We start from the raw sequence: 19,122 nt of genomic DNA on the forward strand, positions 1-19,122 counted from the left end.
GAGATAATAAGATTTTTTCATGTTCGCGTGAAGTAATTGTTTTTTATTTAAACGTGACTCGAGTGTGAAGAACTGAATTAAACGTGACTCGTGAACCATTTTGTTTTCCGTGATGAATTCCCGGCTTTTTAATTGTTTTGAAAATGAATTGTTCAAGAACGGTTGTGGTTTAGTTTTGACCTGGGTTTGAACAGGACATGAACTTTATATGGATCAATAAAAGTCATAAACCAGACCTCTAATGGTCCTTGAACAAATAATGTAAGACATTCTTTCATCATTCGTTATTTAAAACTCGTCAAGACTAGGAAAATTGAAAATTTAGTTGGGGAATTCGGCTTTTTACTTTCATGTGAAATGTCTCAAATGCGTGAGCGTGAAAAAACTTTGATATTTTTGTGATGTGTGAAAAGGCCAAATATTCTTATGTGACTGAGTTTATCAAAGGGGTATGGCTGGGGAAACTCTGACAATGAAAAGATACATGCAATTCAAATTCTTAGAAACCTTTGAGCTCAGTTGTTTGCGATTCATTAACAATCGTTCTCAGTAAGATGTATAAGTAACCACATCATACTTTTAATGTGCATTTCAAGCCAAAAAATTTCAATTCCAGTATTAAATGGCCAGTTGTCTCTTGTACTTTCCTGTACATATTCAATAACTTTGATCATTATACATAAGATTTACAATGAAAGAGCTGATTGGTCATGAGCATTCAATCAATATACAATAGTGTGTGAAGTTGACATGATAAAATGCAATATCTGAGGCTTACACTGCATTTATCTTCTCGAGATCAATGTCTGCCTAGTTTCCAAGACCTTAGAGTTTAGTGTTCTCAACCTTTTGCAAACCTAGAGAGATGCTCAAAATAGCTCAATACCTCTAAAAAAATTGTAATAAAACAATTATTTAATTCAGTTTTTTATATCATGCTCAACCTCATTCAATAATCGCTTATTACTCTAGTGTCAAGACCATGGATAGACCATGGTCATCCATGTTCCTGCCATGGTTGTTCACAGGACTTCCTGATGTCCAATTCTGTTTGTAATAATACTCTTGATTAACAAACCAGACAACTGTTATCAATTAATTACAATATAATAAAATCTGAGAAAGAAACTATAGACATCCATTATACATTTTCATAAAAAACAACAACAACAACAATTAAATCGGCAAAATGCAGGACAACAGTGTGTGCACATCACACATTCTGTCCCCTTCCACAGGCATGACATGATAATTGTCCCTTTAATGGTCCTATAACATGGTCCAATTACAAGCATGACACATACACTGTACTATAAGTGCTCAAATTGGGCTGGTGATAACCAATCATGTTCAAGAATTTTGTGATAGTTTTGATTAACAGATGGAAAGTTATATTTTCAGATGAAAGTTTTTCTTCCTCAACATTTTTTAATTCTGATATTTGCAAATTATTGAGCCCTGAAAAGGAAGTAAGGATTTTTTTTATTGCACTAAAACAGGGTAGCCTATATTAAAGATTCATGGTTTTTAAAATTGTTAATTTTTTTTTTTGCAAGTCAACCCTGAGTTTTTTAACCATTACTTGTTTGTTTGAAAAAGAAACAAATGCATTCACTCCCAAGATCTCTTTAGTAATTCTCCTTACTGTTTGCCATACCATTCTTATGATGTAAGTTTGGAGAATTTGGTATTGGATCAACTAATAATCCTCTAACTGATATTTTCCTTTGTTCACATCACTTACAATATCTGCTTGATGTTGTGTTGATATTTTGTAAGGAGAATTCCTGTATTGGTCACTCATGCAAGGTGAAGGGTTGAATAAATATGTTATACATGAGTTTTGATATTGGTTAATGATTGCAGTTGTAAAATTTTTAACTTGAATTCATTTTGCTGAAAATTAAATATTCAAGAAGCCAGGCACAATTTTTAAAGTTTTAGAGACAATCCCTGATAGTTTTGTTAATTAATGAAGGATCTTAATTTATTTTACAGTCAACTCTCTGCTAATGGACACTCTTGTAGGTGGCCAGTTCTAATTAAAGACACTTTTTTCAATTCCTCATTTTTCTGCTTAGTACCAATTGAGTTCTTTATCACTATCCTCAGTTAATTGATATATACTTTTTCTTTTCACATTCCCTTCTTAGTTAAGCTTTTATTGATAAACATGAATAAGAAATTAAAACCAGTTTTCTCTACTCTTTGTTATTTTTATTATTTCATCAACAACATTCAATACATAACATAATGAGTACAGCAACTATGGGTGATTTGGATGATATTTCATGCAAAACATGTCTTCAATCAAAAATTGTAATCTTAAAACCATCATGCTGCTAGACAAACTCTGTAAAAAAAAAACAAAACAAAACAAAACAAAAAGCTCTCATTCTGATTATTTTTTTATCTAAACAGTGAATATGTCAGTGAGAAGAACTTATCCAATCAGTCTTTATTAAATAACTAGGACCATATTCTGATGAATTCACTCTGTTAATTACAAGTAAAAATAGCTTACAGAGGATAAAATCAAACAACAGGTCTGAAAATTAGCAACTTGTTCTGAATATCTACAGCTTAGAAATCATTCATGCTTTGGTTTATTTACAACTGTCTTAGGCTATCACATGAAAACAAAACCAACCATAGATTTGCACTAATTATTTCTTTCCTGTTGGATATTAACTTTGAAATGGAAGTAGTACTTAAGAAGCCAGGCACAATTTATAAAGTTTTGGAGACAGTCTTTGATGGATTTGCAAATTAATGATGGATCTCAATTCATTTTACAGTAAACTCTCTGCTAACGGACACTCTCACAAGCAGACAGCTCTATTTATGGTTACTTTTTTCAATTTCCCATTTTGCAGCCTAGTCAAACTCTGTATTTACACATTACTGTAAGCAGACTGCACTCTCTTGCAAGTGGAAGCAGACACTTTTGAAAGTGTAAATAAGATTTTCCTTTTTTTTTCGCACTCTCTTGTAATTGGACACCCCAAGAATGATAATTGACTTCTGCAAATGTAACTTGTCTGTAATTTGCAATTCAACAAAAATATGACCTTTGTTGGAGCAATAGAAGAGTGGGAATACCCATATGAGATGGGTAGGCTATATTAATCCTTTAACTCCCAAGATCTTTTTAGTAATTCTCCTAACTGCCTGTCATACAGTTCTTGTGATGTTAGTTTGGAGAAATTGGTATTGGATCAACTTATAAATCCCTAACCTTTATTTTTATTCATTCTCATCACTTGTCTGCTTGATATTGTATTGATATTGTAAGGAGAAATTCTGTCCTGGTCACTCATAGGAGTTAAAGGGTTAAAGAACCACAGTTTACTGTTTGCTATACCATTCTTATGATGTAAGTTTGGAGAATTTGGTATTTGATCAACTAATAATCCTCTAACTGATATTTTCCTTTGTTCATATCACTTACAATATCTGCTTGATGTTGTGTTGATATTTTGTAAGAAAAATTCCTGTATTGGTCACTCATGCAAGTTAAAGGGTTCAATAAATATGTTATACATGAGTTTTGATGTTTGTTCATTATTGCAGTAGTAATATTTTTAACTTGAATTCATTTCGCTGAAAATTAAATATTTAGGAAGTCAGGTACAATTTGGAGACATTCCTTGATAGATTTTCCAATTAATGAAGGATCTTCATTTATTTTACAGTCAACTCTCTCCTTATGAACACTCTCATAGTTGGCCAGTTCTAATTACAGACACTTTTTCAATTCCCCATCTTGCTGCTTAGTACCACTAGTGTTCTTTATCACTATCCTCAGTTAATTGATATATACTTTTTCTTTTCACATTCCCTTCTTAGTTAAGCTTTTATTGATAAACATGAATAAGAAATTAAAACCAGTTTTCTCTACTCTTTGTTTTTTTTTTATTTCATCAACAACATTCAATACATAACATAATGAGTACAGCAACTATGGGTGATTTGGATGATATTTCATGCAAAACATGTCTTCAATTGAAAATTGTAATCTTAAAACCATCATGCTGCTAGACAAACTCTGTAAAAAAAAAAAAGCAAACAAAACAAAGAGCTCTCATTCTGATTATTTTTGTATCAAAACAGTGAATATGTCAGTGAGAAGAACTTATACAATCAGTCTTTATTAAATGACTAGGATCATATTCTGATGAATTCACTCTGTTAATTGCAAGTAAAAATAGCTTACAGAGGATAAAATCAAACAACAGATCTGAAAATTAGCAACTTGGTCTGATATCAACAGCTTAGAAATCATTCATGCTTTGGTTTATTTACAACTGTCTTAGGTTATCACATGAAAACAAAACCAACCATAGATTTGCACTAATTATTTCTTTCCTGTTGGATATTAATTTTGAAATGGAAGTAGCAATTCGTATGTTTTTGGAAAAACAGCTTGGAAAACTCAGTGTATTTAAATTCAAATATCTTTCTTGTTCATAATTGCCTTTTTGTTAACATTTATAACTCAAGCAATTGTTGATGAACACAAAAACTATACAATTAGATTTAAGTTGAAATGTTTCTGATGAAAATAAATAACTCAAGACCCTTTACGCATAAGCATCCGGTCCTTTACTCAAAATGTTTAAAAGAACACTGAAGGGTGGATGGCTTCCAAAGATAATGTACTACGAGGAATAAATCATTACCTTGGTTCAGTAGATGTTAAATTATAAACCTCATTCTTGCCAATTTTTGGTTCGATTGTTATTATAAATGCCACAAGAAAGTTAGTTCAAGTTACTCACCTTTAATGACAGCTTGTTTTTTTTGTTCTGACAGTTACATTTAGTAAGACATGGATTCCCATATTTCTAAAGAAAACTTGAGAAGTAAGATTGTAACAGATTGTTTGAGAAGAAAAACATTAAATCTGTCAGAGTGGGATTTGCTGGAACTGCCTGAAGCGGTGCAGGAATTAACTGAGTTGGATGAACTTGACCTGTCACAGAATAAACTTAAAACAATACCTGAAAATGTTGGAAAACTAAATAATATTACGGTAATTGATGTAAGCGGAAACAAGCTGTCCATATTCCCAGCAAGTTTGACACAGCTGAAGAAACTCAAATGGCTGGACATCTCACATAACAAACTAACCACCATCCATGATGATGTTCGTGAGATGGTGGGACTGTGGAGACTGGATCTGAGTTACAACCAGTTCACTGTGTTGAGTCCAGCTATAACACAGCTGAAGAAACTCAAACGGCTGAAAATCTCACATAACAAACTAACCACCATCTCTGATGCTATTGGTGAGATGGTGGCACTGGAGGGACTGGATCTGAGTAACAACCAGTTGACTGTGTTGAGTCCAGCTATAACACAGCTGAAGAAACTCAAATTGCTGTACATCTCACATAACAAACTAACCACCATCTCTGATGCTATTGGTGAGATGGTGGCACTGGAGGTACTGGATCTGAGTTACAACCAATTGACTGTGTTAAATCCAGCCATAAAACAGCTGAAGAAACTCAAATCGTTGTTTGTAAATAGGAATCCTTTTACAGTTGAAGGAATGAGAAGTGTTGCGGAGCTAGAAGATAGAGGAATAATTGACCGAGTATATTCAGATCTCCAAGGTGAGTAAAGGAAATTTCTGTTCACATTATTGTTGTGACATGTGCAATTACTAAATGGGTTCTAACAATTGATTTGCAAGTGGTTATTCTGCTTGTTACTGATTATTACAGGTAGCTGGCGATAGTTAAACTGTAAATACTGTCACAGTTTTTGTGTGGTTTAACAAAGTTGGCATCACTTGAGAAATACATGACATTTGTAATGGAAGTTTTATTCTATATTGAAAAGCTTTCTTTTAACAATTTGGCTGACATTGAAATTTAAGTTCATCAATAAGGAAATATGATTTGATGTGGAATCAAGAGAGTAAATGTTCTTACAAATCATTCTATGCAGTTAGGAATTATTGTTTTGAGTTTTGCTTTCTATTTGACTGGAATTACAAAAGGATAAAATGTATCCCAAGTAGTTTCACTGCTAGGAATTGTTGTTTTATTTTTGCTTTCTGTTTGATTCATTGAAAGTGTTTTAAAAGTTGAATAACTTGTGGCATATCAAACAAAATTTATAAACTAATACGATTTGCGAATTAAGTTATAGGAATAGAACTTGAATTTGTTTTTAGTGTTGATGAAATTCTGATTGTTATTTCCATATAATTTACACTAGTGATTTTTGTGCATTTTATTCTTTAACTTACAGTTGTTATCTTTTGGATATAAGCAGGTTTTCTTTCTCTTTTACAAATAATGAATTGGTTACTGACTCCTCACTACTTAGCAGAATTGATTTAAGTCATTGCCTCTCTCTTGTATGATCAGTCACAAGTGGTTCAGTTTAGTTTTGTTGTGCATGTTCACCAAATTATCACTACATTTTATGCCTGAAGAATTATTTTGATTGACTGTGTAACTTTTATGTAAGAGTGGAATAAATGTGTTTTCCAAACTCACTAATATATTAACATCAGAAAAAAAAAACAATTTTGATGGTTCAGTTTTTATATACTGGCTTTTGACTCCAACATTGTTCATGTTAGGCATTTATACTAGTTGTTTTTTTTACTTATTTTGTACAAATTTATCAATTTGCAAATTACTATTTTCTTTGTGTTGCAAAAACTTTTTCTAATTAGGCCAAATACCAAGTAGACTTAAAGCACAGCTGGCTTATAAAAGTGCTTTGAAAGATGGATATGTCACAGTTAACCGCAGTAGAATATTACTCATTGGTCAGGATCGTGCCGGTAAAACCAGTTTAAAGAAGAGTCTCCTAGGCCTTCCATTTGACTCTAAAGAACAGAGCACTGAGGGGATTGAAGTGGATCCTTCAAAGTGCAAAATTGATGTTGACCAAGCTGCAAGCAACTGGCAGTCCATTGGTGAGAATAAGCCAGGACTGTTGGAATGTTCTGAAGATGTGGCAAAGATTATGGTAGAGAAAAGTTTTACACAAGATTACATGTATATTGATGTAGAACCCAGGTGGAAATCTTATTAAGATCTTGGAAGATCTTGTAAGATCTTGGAAGATCTTGTAAGAATCTTATAAGATAGCAATTAAGATGAAGATCTTACTAAGATCTTATTAAGAATTAATAATCTTAATAAGATCTTGCCAAATTTCTTGAACAAATCTTAACCAGGTTTGAGCATTGTAAGATCTTAAAAGATCTTATTAAGTTTATACAAGAATCTTGTAAGAATCTTGACAAAATTTTACAACACATGGGGATTAAGATCTTGGAAGGTTCTTAACAAGATCTTATTAAGTTTATTTAAGAATCTTGTAAGAATCCTCACAAAATTTTACAAGAAATGGGGGTTAAGATCTTGAAAGGTTCTCAACAAGATCTTATTAAGTTTATTTAAGAATCTTTTAAGAATCCTAAAAAAAATTTTACAACACATGGGCATTAAGATCTTGAAAGTTCTTAACAACATCATATAAAGTTCACTCAAGAATCTCAGTTGTAAGAATCCTAATCTTTAAGAAAAGGAAGATCTTACAAGCTTCTTGACAAGATCTTGGTAAGTTTGTTAAGAATCTTAATAATTAAGTAAGATTTGTCAATGTAACATCATAAAGATTCTAGACAGGATTTCATCTAAAGTTCATCTAAGAGTTTTGTAAGAATCAAAATTTTAAGATCAGTAGGAATTTAAATGTTCTTGACAAGATTTTATCAAGTTCATTCCAGTACATTCTTGAGTAACTTAAAATGCTTATCCTGTTCTGTTCATAAGAGAGCATGGGGATGCATAAGGCTTGAAACCTCTCACACATGATGTGAAAAATCCCATGTCCAAAAGGGGATCAAATAACGTCAAGTAAGCTTCTATGGTATGGTGTGCAAATTTCAGACCCGAGAACACAATACACATGCAGCTGCTTTCTAACGAGGTAATTGTTCCACTGGAATTATGGTATCAACAGATTAAATTTGGACAGACTTTTCAGATTACATTTGATGATTGATTATGAAATATACTGAACAGCTAGTTTAAATAATCACTAATCATGTTCATAGGGAGTGTCTAGAAAGGGATTAAACCTTCCCATCTTTGCCTTGAACATAAAGACACCCATAGATAATGTCACCACATTCCACAAGCAAGAGACTTTCGCTGATATGGTTCAGAAAAAAAAATATGGCAGTATGCAGACAGATGGCAGAATGAAAAGATGTATTTAAAAAAAATTCATAGCTAGCTACTTGTAAAAATATTTTTCAAGAAAGTTGCACGAAATTTGTACTTTCACCAAGGCATTCCACGCCACAGCGCATACGCAGAATTGCAAATTGTACACTTGATCGTTGTTGTTAACCGTTTTTGTATCATATCGTTTCGGACAAGGTTTGACAGAAATTCTACTTTGGTCGAGTGTTATCTACCTGGTTGCGAAATTTAACTGTGCCTTACAGCCCTAAAGAAGAAGAATGATTTTGAGAATTAGGATTTTACCAACCAAATTCTTTACAAAATAACTAACAAATAAACATCGAAAATTTGCTGACCGGTCAGATGGCAGAAATTAAAAGTATTTTCAAAAAGTTTATAGGTAGTTACTTACAAAATACTTGCGAGAGTTGCGTGACATTTTGTACTTTCACTAAGGCTCTCCCCAGTCTCCCGCTACGGCCGGCGCAAAATTACAAATTGTTTACTCGACCGTTGTTGTCAACCGTTCACGCGCCATTTCGTTTCGGCAAAGTTCTACAGAAATTTTACTTTGGTTGAGTGTTATCTACCTCGTTGCGAAATTTAATTGTGTCTAAAGCCCTGGCGAAGAATAATGATCTCGAGAATTAGGATTTTACAAGCCAAGTTCTTTGCAAAATCACTAATGTTACTGTCGCTTAAAATACAGAAAATGACGCAGTCGGTAAGTAACATGAGTTTACAGCACACCAGAGAAGATAAATCGCGTTTTGCTTTTCTTGTGAAAGAACACTACGATTACACATTCAAGGTTGCGATATCCTTGTTTTATTCTGTCACGTGAAGTGACCTCAGGTGAATAGTTTACACATCTAAGCACATAGAAAGCACACGTATGATTGTGCACGACACTCGCTTCATAACTCAAGGAACACATTGGTCTTGGTAGTTTAAGTATCTTGAGAAGATTTCCAAAAAAGCAACTAGTGCACGACTGCAACTGAAGCAAATGAAGGCAAATCATCCCGAAGGTAAGTGCTATCAACATTACACATCTGGAAGGTGATGCGATAGACTTATTTCTCGCAATTTTTAGATTCTTTTAGCATGGACGAAAAAAGTGACGATAAGTTTATGTAATTGCAAGGCCACGGTATTTTTATATAAGGCAAATCATAAAATCTCGTTAGGGTTCGATTTCGTCAGGAAGCGTTTTTGTTTAGAATTGAGTGGAAACTGACACGAGATGTAACGCTATCATCATCAAAACCCCGTAACGGCGGCTGCTAACCTTACTGCACTTGTAGCAATTCTCTCAAGTCAGTTTTAAAAGAGAGATTGTTCCGGATTTAAGTGTTGTAGGCAGAATCATCGTAGCTTCCAGTCGTCTCGCATGGAAATGGTTCACAATAAACAATTAATTTGTCTTCGGCTTTACTAATAACCACTAGAAGTTAAACTAGAAGGGTGCAATAACAACGCGAAATCGATTATGGAATTACTTTATTCCCAAATAATGAATTAAAAATTGCCACGTTCTACTTAAAAGTTTCCACTGATGATGATGATGATGAAAGCCAAACTGGGTTTGATTATCACGACCATGTCCACAGTGATGGGAATCTTCCCAAAGCAAACAAAAATTACCAAAAAATGGGAAGTTCTTCTGATGATGTAAGAACTCTAAATATTCAATGTTGGTGCATGATAGTTCATTCCCCCCCCCCCCCCTCCTTCAAGACTTCATTGACTTAGATGGCTTAAGGCAGAATTTTGGCACTGTTATCCTGTTAATTTTTACTACACATTCTATACCTGTATTAATTCCATGCAACATTTTTTGTATTTTGTTTGGTTCTGTTTAGTTTTTATTTGTTTTGTTTTGTGAATGTGTGTGTATTTTTTTCTGGTTTTCATTTAATGCTGAGTTATGATTCCTTGCTTCCCTTTCTCACAATTCTTTGTTCTAAAGGTTAATGAAACTTAATTCAGTGGAGGGATATTGCTCAACAAATGTAAACATTTTTTCAATTCATATTCACAGGAGAACTGGAGAGATAGGATCACCTGTAAAAATGATTTTATCCTGAATAAAGTAGACTTTGAGTCCCATCTTAATGCTACAAGCACAGAATGGGATAGAAGGGTGGCAACTCCTGATTGTAAAAAGGTAATTTTTCATTTATCAACTTTTTGTGGGAATTTGGAATAGCTGTTTCAGCAGTGCAAAGCGTAAACAAAGTTTGTTGGATTGGAGTTGGGCAGTGCAAATTGCCAAGATTCATAACTGGGAACCTGTGCATAAAAATTTTGCTCTTAAAGATGATAAATTCTTGTTAAAGATAGTCACTACCTCCTTTTCTTTGCGTACAGATGAGGCATGATGGTGATCAAGGAGAACTATTGAGAAGCTCCTCCCCTCTACCTTAGTAAGTACTCCTCACAATGAAACCAAGCTCCTATTACTCCTCTCTGGCAGGGATTTTAAAAAATACGCTCTCAAGGTTTTAGTATATTTTGTACCTGTATACAAATTACTATTTTCTTTTTTTCTTTTTTTCTTCCCACAGGAGCCATAAAACAGAAATTTGGTGATGCCCAAATGAATAAGAGGTGGTCTCAAATAAGGCTCTGCTTGAATAAAAAAAATTGCTTGGATTCCAAGAGAAAAGTTCACAATGTAGAGGGCAATGTTGAATGAACTAAGGCTTGGTTGATATTTGTACAAACTTGAAATATTTGCAAATTTGCTTGTCAAGTAGCTGTCAAATTGACTAAAATGCCAACTGAGATGAGTGACATTGAGCTTTAATTCTTTGAACACGTTTGCTGCAATATAAAATTTTGTTGTTTTTTTTTGTTTTCATGCTTAAATTATTCTAAAAGAAGAAAAACCATTGCAGTTTGAATCAAATGAAGAACAATTTAAAACTGGGACATGCCTTTAGTTATTATGGCTTTTTTGTGCAAGGATAACTATGGTAGTTCAAATCAAACTGTCAAATGACTCCAACAATTAAAACAATTGTTTTTTTAAATTTTTAAAACACACCAAAGGGAAGAACAAGAACGCTTCTTGTACAGTTGTCATTTAAATTGTGCATGTTTACCAGTTAACGTTTCTTATCAAGATCTTTTTTAGTAATTAATTTCACAGTGTTGAGAATTTGCAATAAATTTTGCTTAATGTTGGATGAAGAAATTCTTTCTTAGTTGTGATCTCCATTCCTCAATCATCCAGTTACTGCATATTGCATAAACTATCAGTTACCTACTATGGTCTAAAAAAAATATGATACTTAAGAATTTTTACAGATTCTGCAAAAATTCTTGTAAGTTGTTTGAAAATCTCACAAGTTCTTGTAAGTTCTTTTAGAGATCATTAAGACATTGTTGAGAATCTTAACAAGTTCTTTTGAAAACTTGTGAAGGTACTTAATAAAGATTCTTGTCACAGGAATCCTACCAGATCTTGTAAGATTCTTGTAAGTTTCTTACTAAGATACTTATCAAGATTCTTAGTTAAGAATCTTAAAGAATCTGGTAAGATCTTGTCACAAGATTCTTACAAGAATCTTGTAAGATCTTACAAGATCTGGTAAGATCTTGTCACAAGATTCTTACAAGAATCTTGTAAGATCTTACAAGATCAGGTAAGATCTTGTCACAAGATTCTTACAAGATCTTGTAAGATCTTACAAGATTCTTGTAAGATCTTACAAGATTCTTGTAAGATCTTACAAGATTCTTGTAAGAATCTTGTGACAAGATCTTACAAGATCTTGTAAGGTCTTACAAGATTCTTAATTAAGAATCTTAATAAGAATCTTAGTAAGAAACTTACAAGAATCTTAGTAAGATCTTAATAAGATTTCCACCTGGGAGGATACAGATGAAAGTTCAGATGAAGATTTTGAAAAAGATTCAGCCTACATTTCACCTGCAGATTTTGAAGAGGGATCTATTTATGGTTACAGTTATGGCAAAGAAAAGGTGATGAAAGAATTCCAAAAAGGTTCTTCACAAACTTGCTTAAGGCAATTTTTAATGACAGCACAGTTTTTAATGCTTAATGTCAACTGAAAATTATGTGAACCTCAAAGTGAGGAGAAAATCTAAATTGTTAAATCTTTTTTTAATTGATTTTTTTATTTTCTAAAGGTCTTAGCCAAGAACCAGGGAACTGCTTGTGGTCTAACAATAATTTCCCTCCCACTTAATGTACTGTCATTTGGTCTAATTTACATCAAAACTTTGACATAATTATTTCAAATGTGTAGTGAAGTTTCTGGCTAAACTGAATTACTGTGGTACTTAGGGTAATTAATTTCAACCTATTTCATACTTTACTCAGGTTGAGGATACAGGAGATTACTGGCTAGTAGGTGGTTTTCATAACAGTGGTGTTGAACACTCAAAGGAATGCATCTTAGATGAACCCAGGGTAATTATTGATGTTGCTCAACCCCCTGATACTGCGAAGCATGTTCATCAGTTGTTGAAGTATATCAAAGGCAAACGCATCAAAAGTGGCTTATTCAAAGAAGAATCCTATGTTTCAATGGATATATGGGACTTTGCAGGGCAGCACCTGTACTATGCCAGCCATCCTATCTTCTTATCACAACGAGCACTATATATATTGGTGCACAATCTCAGCAAGCCTTTGGATGCTGCAGCTGAGCCCTGCATGAGACAAGGGAGTAATGTTGTGAAATTGGAAAACCCTAACAATGACACAAACATGGAGAATTTGCTGTCATGGCTGGCAACAGTACACGGTGTTGCCCTGGCAACTGATTACCCAGATGATAATGCACAACATAAGCTACCCTACCTCCGTCCCCCAGTGTTTATTGTTGGAACACATGCTGATAAACCAGTTGGAGACATAGCAGTAATAAAGAATCAAATACAGGAGAGAATTTCTGGTATGGAATAGGAGAAGCATGTGGTCAGACCCTTATTCTGCATTGACAACACTGAGAGACCAAACTTGATTAAGAAATCTATCCAGAAGATTCGAAAGCAGAGAGAGAAACATAAAACAGGTAAGATATCTCATGTCATATTGTATCCTTTACAATGTGTTACTTGCAGTAATTGATGGTTTTATAATTGCTTAATAGCTTGTCTTTGTGTCAATTCCAAGTATACTTAATTTGTGGCCATTTTTTTTTTAATCAAAGGCCCATTTGGTAGATGGTTGGCAAGCATTGAGCTTACAATAATTATTACCTGACTCACATTTACATGTCATCAAGCAGTTCTGCTGTGGCATTATAATTTTAAAAGCTTGCTAAACATATAGAATGTTTTTGTGGGAGTGATGAGGGAAGGATACTGCCCTGGTTGAATGAGTTCAGGCTAATTAAGTGCAAGTGAAAATTTTATTTATTTATTTTTTTATCAGCTGCACTCTTCTTAGCTTTCAGTTTCTTTATGTACCAGTGTTTCCATACTTGGGCTTATAAATGTTTGCTGACAGATCCATTAATTTCAAAGTTTGAAATAGGGAAAAGAAAATGATTTGAAGAGTTGAAGAGTTTATCATCTTAGCTATGTTGTCAGTGGTAAAATATGTATAATACAAACTGTTCTTATTGTAAGCACATGTTTCTGTGTTACTTTATACTTTGAATTCATTTTCTAAACATATCCAGCCAAGGAAGAAGGAAAAGCAGATAGAATAAAAGAATTGCAAAACAAAATTCTGGAGGTGTTGAGGCAGGAGCCTTATATGGGGGAGAAAATACCAGTCAGGTAAATGAAAATAACATTTTATCTGGCAAACCTCACTTCATGGAGTACGGAATCAATTTTTGATTCAAACAGTCATGAATATTACTTTGAAGAGCAGTATAACTATATATGCATGTAAATTTATATGAAAACAAAATCATCTTACATCCACTAGTTTGAAGTCCATCCAAATTCTTAAAACATCAGACTGTACAAATACACGGCAGTCATTTAAGTGCAAACAGACAAAACTCTCATTCATGACATTGAGACAATACTCTCTTTTGAAGAGGTGTGAATGTGAGATGGATATTTGAAAAGGCACAGCTTTGAATTGAGATTGTTTATGGGAAAAATGTAACCATATTTGAATTGTCCAAAAGTCTGGGGAAAGCTAGACCAAGGAAATAGATTAATTAACACTGGAAGACTACAAATAAGTAAATGTCTGACTGAAGTCAATATCCAATTTTAAACCCTTAATATATATTTCAAGTATTCTGTTTCCTTCTAGATGGTTTTTGTTTGAAAAGGTGATTGAAGCTTTGGTGGCTGAACAGATTTATCACAGAAACCTGCAACAACTTGAGCACTATGCAAGGAAACATTGTTTCATGAAAGATGCAAAAGAGTTTGAGTCTATGATCAGTTTTTACCATGGTCTTGGGATGATAATCAAGCACCGCAGTACAGTTGTACTGAAGGCTCAGTGGTTGATTGATCTGTTCAAACAGCTGATAACCATTCCACCTTTCAATAAACAGGTAGGAAAAAAAGTTCATTTTAGAAAGGCCTTACATGAAAAATGTTCATTAATTTAGACCAACAGAAAATGAGAATGACACTTTCTTTTTTAATAAATAGGCAACTAATGCAACAGCTGTGACTCTGATCTTTACAACTGCTGACCTTAGGTTATTTCATATACCTTTTGCAGCTTTTTAGGCCAGAAATTGATTGAGCCTTTTTACTTTACAACAGACTTGCATTGACTTGCTACCACTCACAATTACTGTATTCACACAAGCGAGTAGTTCTTTTTGCATGTGCTGATTGGCTTCTGCTGTGGTGAATAACAACTGATAATCATCTCTGAGCAGCCCAAGATACAAAATTGCACATTATGAGTGTAATTTCTGACCATTTCGGTACATTGATTGAAATAAATTTTTTCTAGTTCCTGTACATATTCGTGGAAAAAATTCAAAAAGGAACATGTAGTGGACTTCTCTAATCTGGAATTGCTGTCATTTATATATTTTGTAGACTCCTTTATTTGCTAAGTACTGGCAGGAACTTGAAGCAAGTGGCATCCTTAGCATGGAACATGTTGATCATGTGTTCTCCAGCTTTATTACGAGAGGAATCGTTAAGGCAGACATCCTTGACATGATGGAGCGATTTGGTTTGATCGCTAAGTTCTCAGCTTCCCCAACTGACAAGAAGTACTTTGTACCAGCTCAGTTGAAGTCATCGCCTGTAGAACTCTGTAACATGGAATTATCATTAACTGACCCTTGTCCATTGTACCTCCTCTTTGTCCATGGCTCTGTCCCTCATGGTCTCTTCTTGCAGCTTGTCTCCCGATGCATTCGTTGGTGTTCAGAGACATGGGCCACGCATCAACCCACCCTGTATCAAAATGGAGCATGGTTCATTATTGGGAAAGATGTTCATGATTTTGTCCTCATATGCAAAACAGGATTTGTGAAGGTAACCTTGAGACAAAGAAAAGCACAAAGTGATCAGGTTGAAGGACAGAACTCCGTCGAACTAGGGACTCTTGTTCGTGAATTTCTTGAAGACACCCTTAAGAATTTGTCACAAGAAATGCCATACCTGAGAGGAATGAAGTATAGGCTGTGTGTTGCATGTCCTTACTGTCATCAAGGGGCAGAAGAAACAGGTCGTGCATGCTCGGATCACGTGAAAACCACTTGCACACACAAGGACTGCTTCCACCTCATTGATGCAAATGAAGGTCGACCAGACATCTGTAAGCGAAAACCTTGCAATAAGGTAGCACCAGTTTGTGGATTAAAGAAATGGTTCTTGAAAAGAAGAAGCCAGGTATAATTGATTATAGTGATTTTTCACGAAAAGATTTCTGGCCTCAGTTTCATCTTTGCTTTGCTCCCCTAATTTACTTGATGTGAATATCAATTAAACTGTTATCAGTGGTGAGAAAGGGAGCCTTGATAGATTGTCTTCAGTTTTAAATACAAGTCGGAGAATTTCTAACAAGATGAAATTATTTTTTAATTTTATACTCTTTTGTTTTTCCTTGGTAAAGTGTTGATCAATAAAAATTTTATATGACCACACCAAAAGTTTTTTTTTTTTTCATAATCCTATATGACCTTTTTTTCTTCAGGGGTTGTCCTCTTCAAATGTAGTTGCTAGATCACATGATGAAGCAAGTGAAATCAATCCAAAGAAGTCTGCCACAGCATTGAAGGTGACTCTCCTTGGCAGTGAGTGGAGTTCGTCAATGGGGGGCTTGTCCACCATCAACAGACAGCTTGCCATTCTGTTGGCCAAACACTCTGAAGTGGACGTCACTCTCCTTGTTCCACAGTCTGCCTGTTCTGAAGAAGAGAAGAGGATGGCATCAAGTCACAATGTTTCCATCCAGGAAGCCGAGAAACTTGCAGGCTTCAGTGATCCTCTTGAATGGTTGAGTTTCCCACCAAGAGACCTTGTCATGGACTTTGTGCTGGGTCATGGTGGAAAGCTTGGTAAGCAAGCCCAAGTTATCAGAAAGTCTCACAGATGCAAGTGGATTCAGGTGGTGCACACTGCACCCGAAGAACTAGGAATGTACAAAAACTATCCCATGGCCATTTCAAAAGGTGATGATAAGAGTACAACTGAAGTGGAGTTGTGTCAGTTGGCAGATGCTGTGGTAGCAGTTGGACCAAAGTTGACGAAGGCTTACTCTTCCCACCTGCGCTCATGCGAGAAGCACCAAGATATAATTCAACTGACGCCGAGCACGTTCAAAGAGTTTTCCAACGTAAAACAAGCTGCAGTTGACGTGGACATCTTTAAGGTTCTAACGTTTGGCCGTGGTGACCCAGAGGACTTCAGCTTGAAGGGCTACGATATCTCTGCTAGAGCAATAGTTGAACTGAAAGAAAGGTCGTACCATCTGATTTTCGTGGGTGCACCTGACGGTAAACAGGATGAGGTTGCAAAGAATCTACTCAAGAGTGGAATTGATAAAAAGCAGCTGACCGTGAGGAAGTTCGTGCAAAAAAAAGAGGGATTGAAAAAATTATTTTGTGAAGTTGACATCTGTATCATGCCCTCCAGAACGGAGGGGTTTGGTTTGACGGCCTTAGAAGCGTTGTCTGCTGGTCTTCCCATTCTTGTCAGTGGAAACTCAGGATTTGGTGAAGCACTGTGCACTGTACCATCAGGAAAATCATTCGTGGTGGAGTCTGAGGACCCTGAGGAGTGGGCAAAGGCAATTGCTGCTGTCCGACAGAAGGAAAGATCAGATCGACTTCAAGACATTCAACTACTAAGGAGTTCCTATGAAAAGAAGTTTAGCTGGGAGAATCAGTGTGACAGTCTTGTGGAGAAGATGTGGGAAATAGTTCATGGTCAGAATGTTTTGAATTTCCTGCAAAAAGTATTTTAGGGGGCTACTCTGGTTTCGGTCTCTTATTAACTGTGACGGAAAGCATGAACCCTTCATATAAAAAGAGATGTTGAACATGAATAGCAATCATTCGTTTTATCCTCATGTTGTTTACTGTGTTATTAAAATAAAATCTTCTTTCTATCTTTTTAGCTTCTAAAAGACAAGACACAAGTTTCAGAGCTCGGCAGGTCGACGTTATTGACACGTCAACCAAACAACGAACAGTTGAATCATTACTGACTCCAAGTGAGTAAAAGTAAAAACTTAGCACGATGCTTTTTACTTCTGAGACATGTTTTTACTTATACCCCTGCATTCTTGAGTCACAAACGTAAGACGTGTACAAACAAATTTGATTTTCTTTTACCTCCTGATCCGGACGGACGGCTTAGTGTTATTTATTTCTTGAGTCATTTGAAGTTTTCATCTAATTGGAAACTACCATAAATTGTCTGAAACCAGGCCAGAAATAAGGAGACATGGGGAGCTCTTACTGTTCTTATCAAAATCAGTCTATGTTTTATTCTCGATACGTTGTCTTTCGAAATCATGTTGAAGTAATCACATATTCATACGGTAGAGGGTATACATCAGTGTATTTTTCAAGCCCGTTCTTTTTTTCCAGGATTTATTTTTCCAGTTACACAGATATGTCAGAGTGTAGACCTCGTCATTAATTTTTCTTCTCTGCTTCTTCTCTCTTGATTATTTGTGTATTCATTCACGGGCAGAAATCGAATTTAAAAAGTAACGCAATTGGCAGCTACAGCTTCCTTTTTAAGCCTGAGTTGTTGAACAAAACAGCTGAAGTCTGGTGGTTGAAGCTCTTTTCCTTTTTACCCTAAAAGTTTCTCTTACTAGATTGGGAATTGTTATTTTCCAGCAGACGATCGTTTCGCTTTTTTACTGCATCTAGATTAATAAAAACCTTGTGTTTTCTAGGTTCTCTTGACCGAATCATCCAGGAACTTCAGCAGATGCAACTGGATGCAAGCAAATTCAAGAGCAGAGCAGATCTATCATTGGGGCTTCAAAATATTGCATCAGACAGGGGCTTCAGAATATCTGATAATCAAGGATCAGGAAATTGCATGTTCTATGCCTTGTCCGAACAACTGGAAATTGTTAAGGGAATCAAAATCCCACATGGCAAATTAAGACAAAACTTGGTTCAGTACCTCAGGAGTAACCCAAAACTTGTAAGTTGATGTTAGTATGTCTAACAGAGTATGTAACGTGATGTTATTGTTTTAGTATGACTTGGTCAACACCACTAGAACCTATCCCTATGTTCACAGCGTGAAGTGACCAGGTGTATTGTTACTCCTTCTGTATGGAATGATGGCCTTTTTTTCAGGAGCTCTGAAACCAGCTTATAACCCTGGTGGAAAGGGGAACTTGAGATATTTAACTTTATTATTTAAGAAGCCACACAGTGACGTTGGTGACAATTAAATTCATATGTTACTTAATGTGGTGTCCGGAGAAGCAGGCCACCACGGTTTT

The 19,122-nt window shown here is 35.0% G+C and overlaps 2 protein-coding genes and 1 long non-coding RNA gene across 7 annotated transcripts in view; all 3 read left to right on the plus strand.

The window, feature by feature from the left end:
- LOC131781146 (leucine-rich repeat protein SHOC-2-like) overlaps positions 1 to 7,795 on the plus strand; it is a 45,929-nt gene extending 38,134 nt beyond the window's left edge. For both annotated transcript variants that reach the window (XM_066167671.1, XM_066167672.1), the window contains exons 2-3: positions 4,816 to 5,621; positions 6,698 to 7,795. In XM_066167671.1, coding sequence (XP_066023768.1) covers positions 4,832 to 5,621; positions 6,698 to 7,062 — 1,155 coding nt within the window. In that variant the 5' untranslated portion in view covers positions 4,816 to 4,831 and the 3' untranslated portion in view covers positions 7,063 to 7,795. The remainder of the gene's footprint in view (positions 1 to 4,815; positions 5,622 to 6,697) is intronic.
- LOC131770579 (uncharacterized) overlaps positions 1 to 19,122 on the plus strand; it is a 101,481-nt gene that overhangs the window by 33,992 nt on the left and 48,367 nt on the right. For 2 of the 3 annotated variants that reach the window (XM_066167633.1, XM_066167632.1), the window contains exons 9-10: positions 17,767 to 17,862; positions 18,559 to 18,815. The exons of the other annotated variant lie outside the window; for it this stretch is intronic. In XM_066167633.1, coding sequence (XP_066023730.1) covers positions 17,767 to 17,862; positions 18,559 to 18,815 — 353 coding nt within the window. The remainder of the gene's footprint in view (positions 1 to 17,766; positions 17,863 to 18,558; positions 18,816 to 19,122) is intronic. 3 annotated transcript variants of the gene reach the window in all.
- Positions 8,742 to 11,374, plus strand: LOC131778611 (uncharacterized). 2 transcript variants are annotated; one of them, XR_010717645.1, is made up of 5 exons: positions 8,742 to 8,949; positions 9,072 to 9,256; positions 10,270 to 10,395; positions 10,599 to 10,654; positions 10,796 to 11,374. It is a non-coding gene; the product is annotated as an uncharacterized lncRNA (long non-coding RNA). The 2 variants fall into 2 exon arrangements; XR_010717644.1 differs by having other exon boundaries at positions 8,742 to 9,256.

This window comes from Pocillopora verrucosa, chromosome 5 (assembly GCF_036669915.1).
Source record: "Pocillopora verrucosa isolate sample1 chromosome 5, ASM3666991v2, whole genome shotgun sequence".
NCBI classification, from domain to species: domain Eukaryota; kingdom Metazoa; phylum Cnidaria; class Anthozoa; order Scleractinia; family Pocilloporidae; genus Pocillopora; species Pocillopora verrucosa.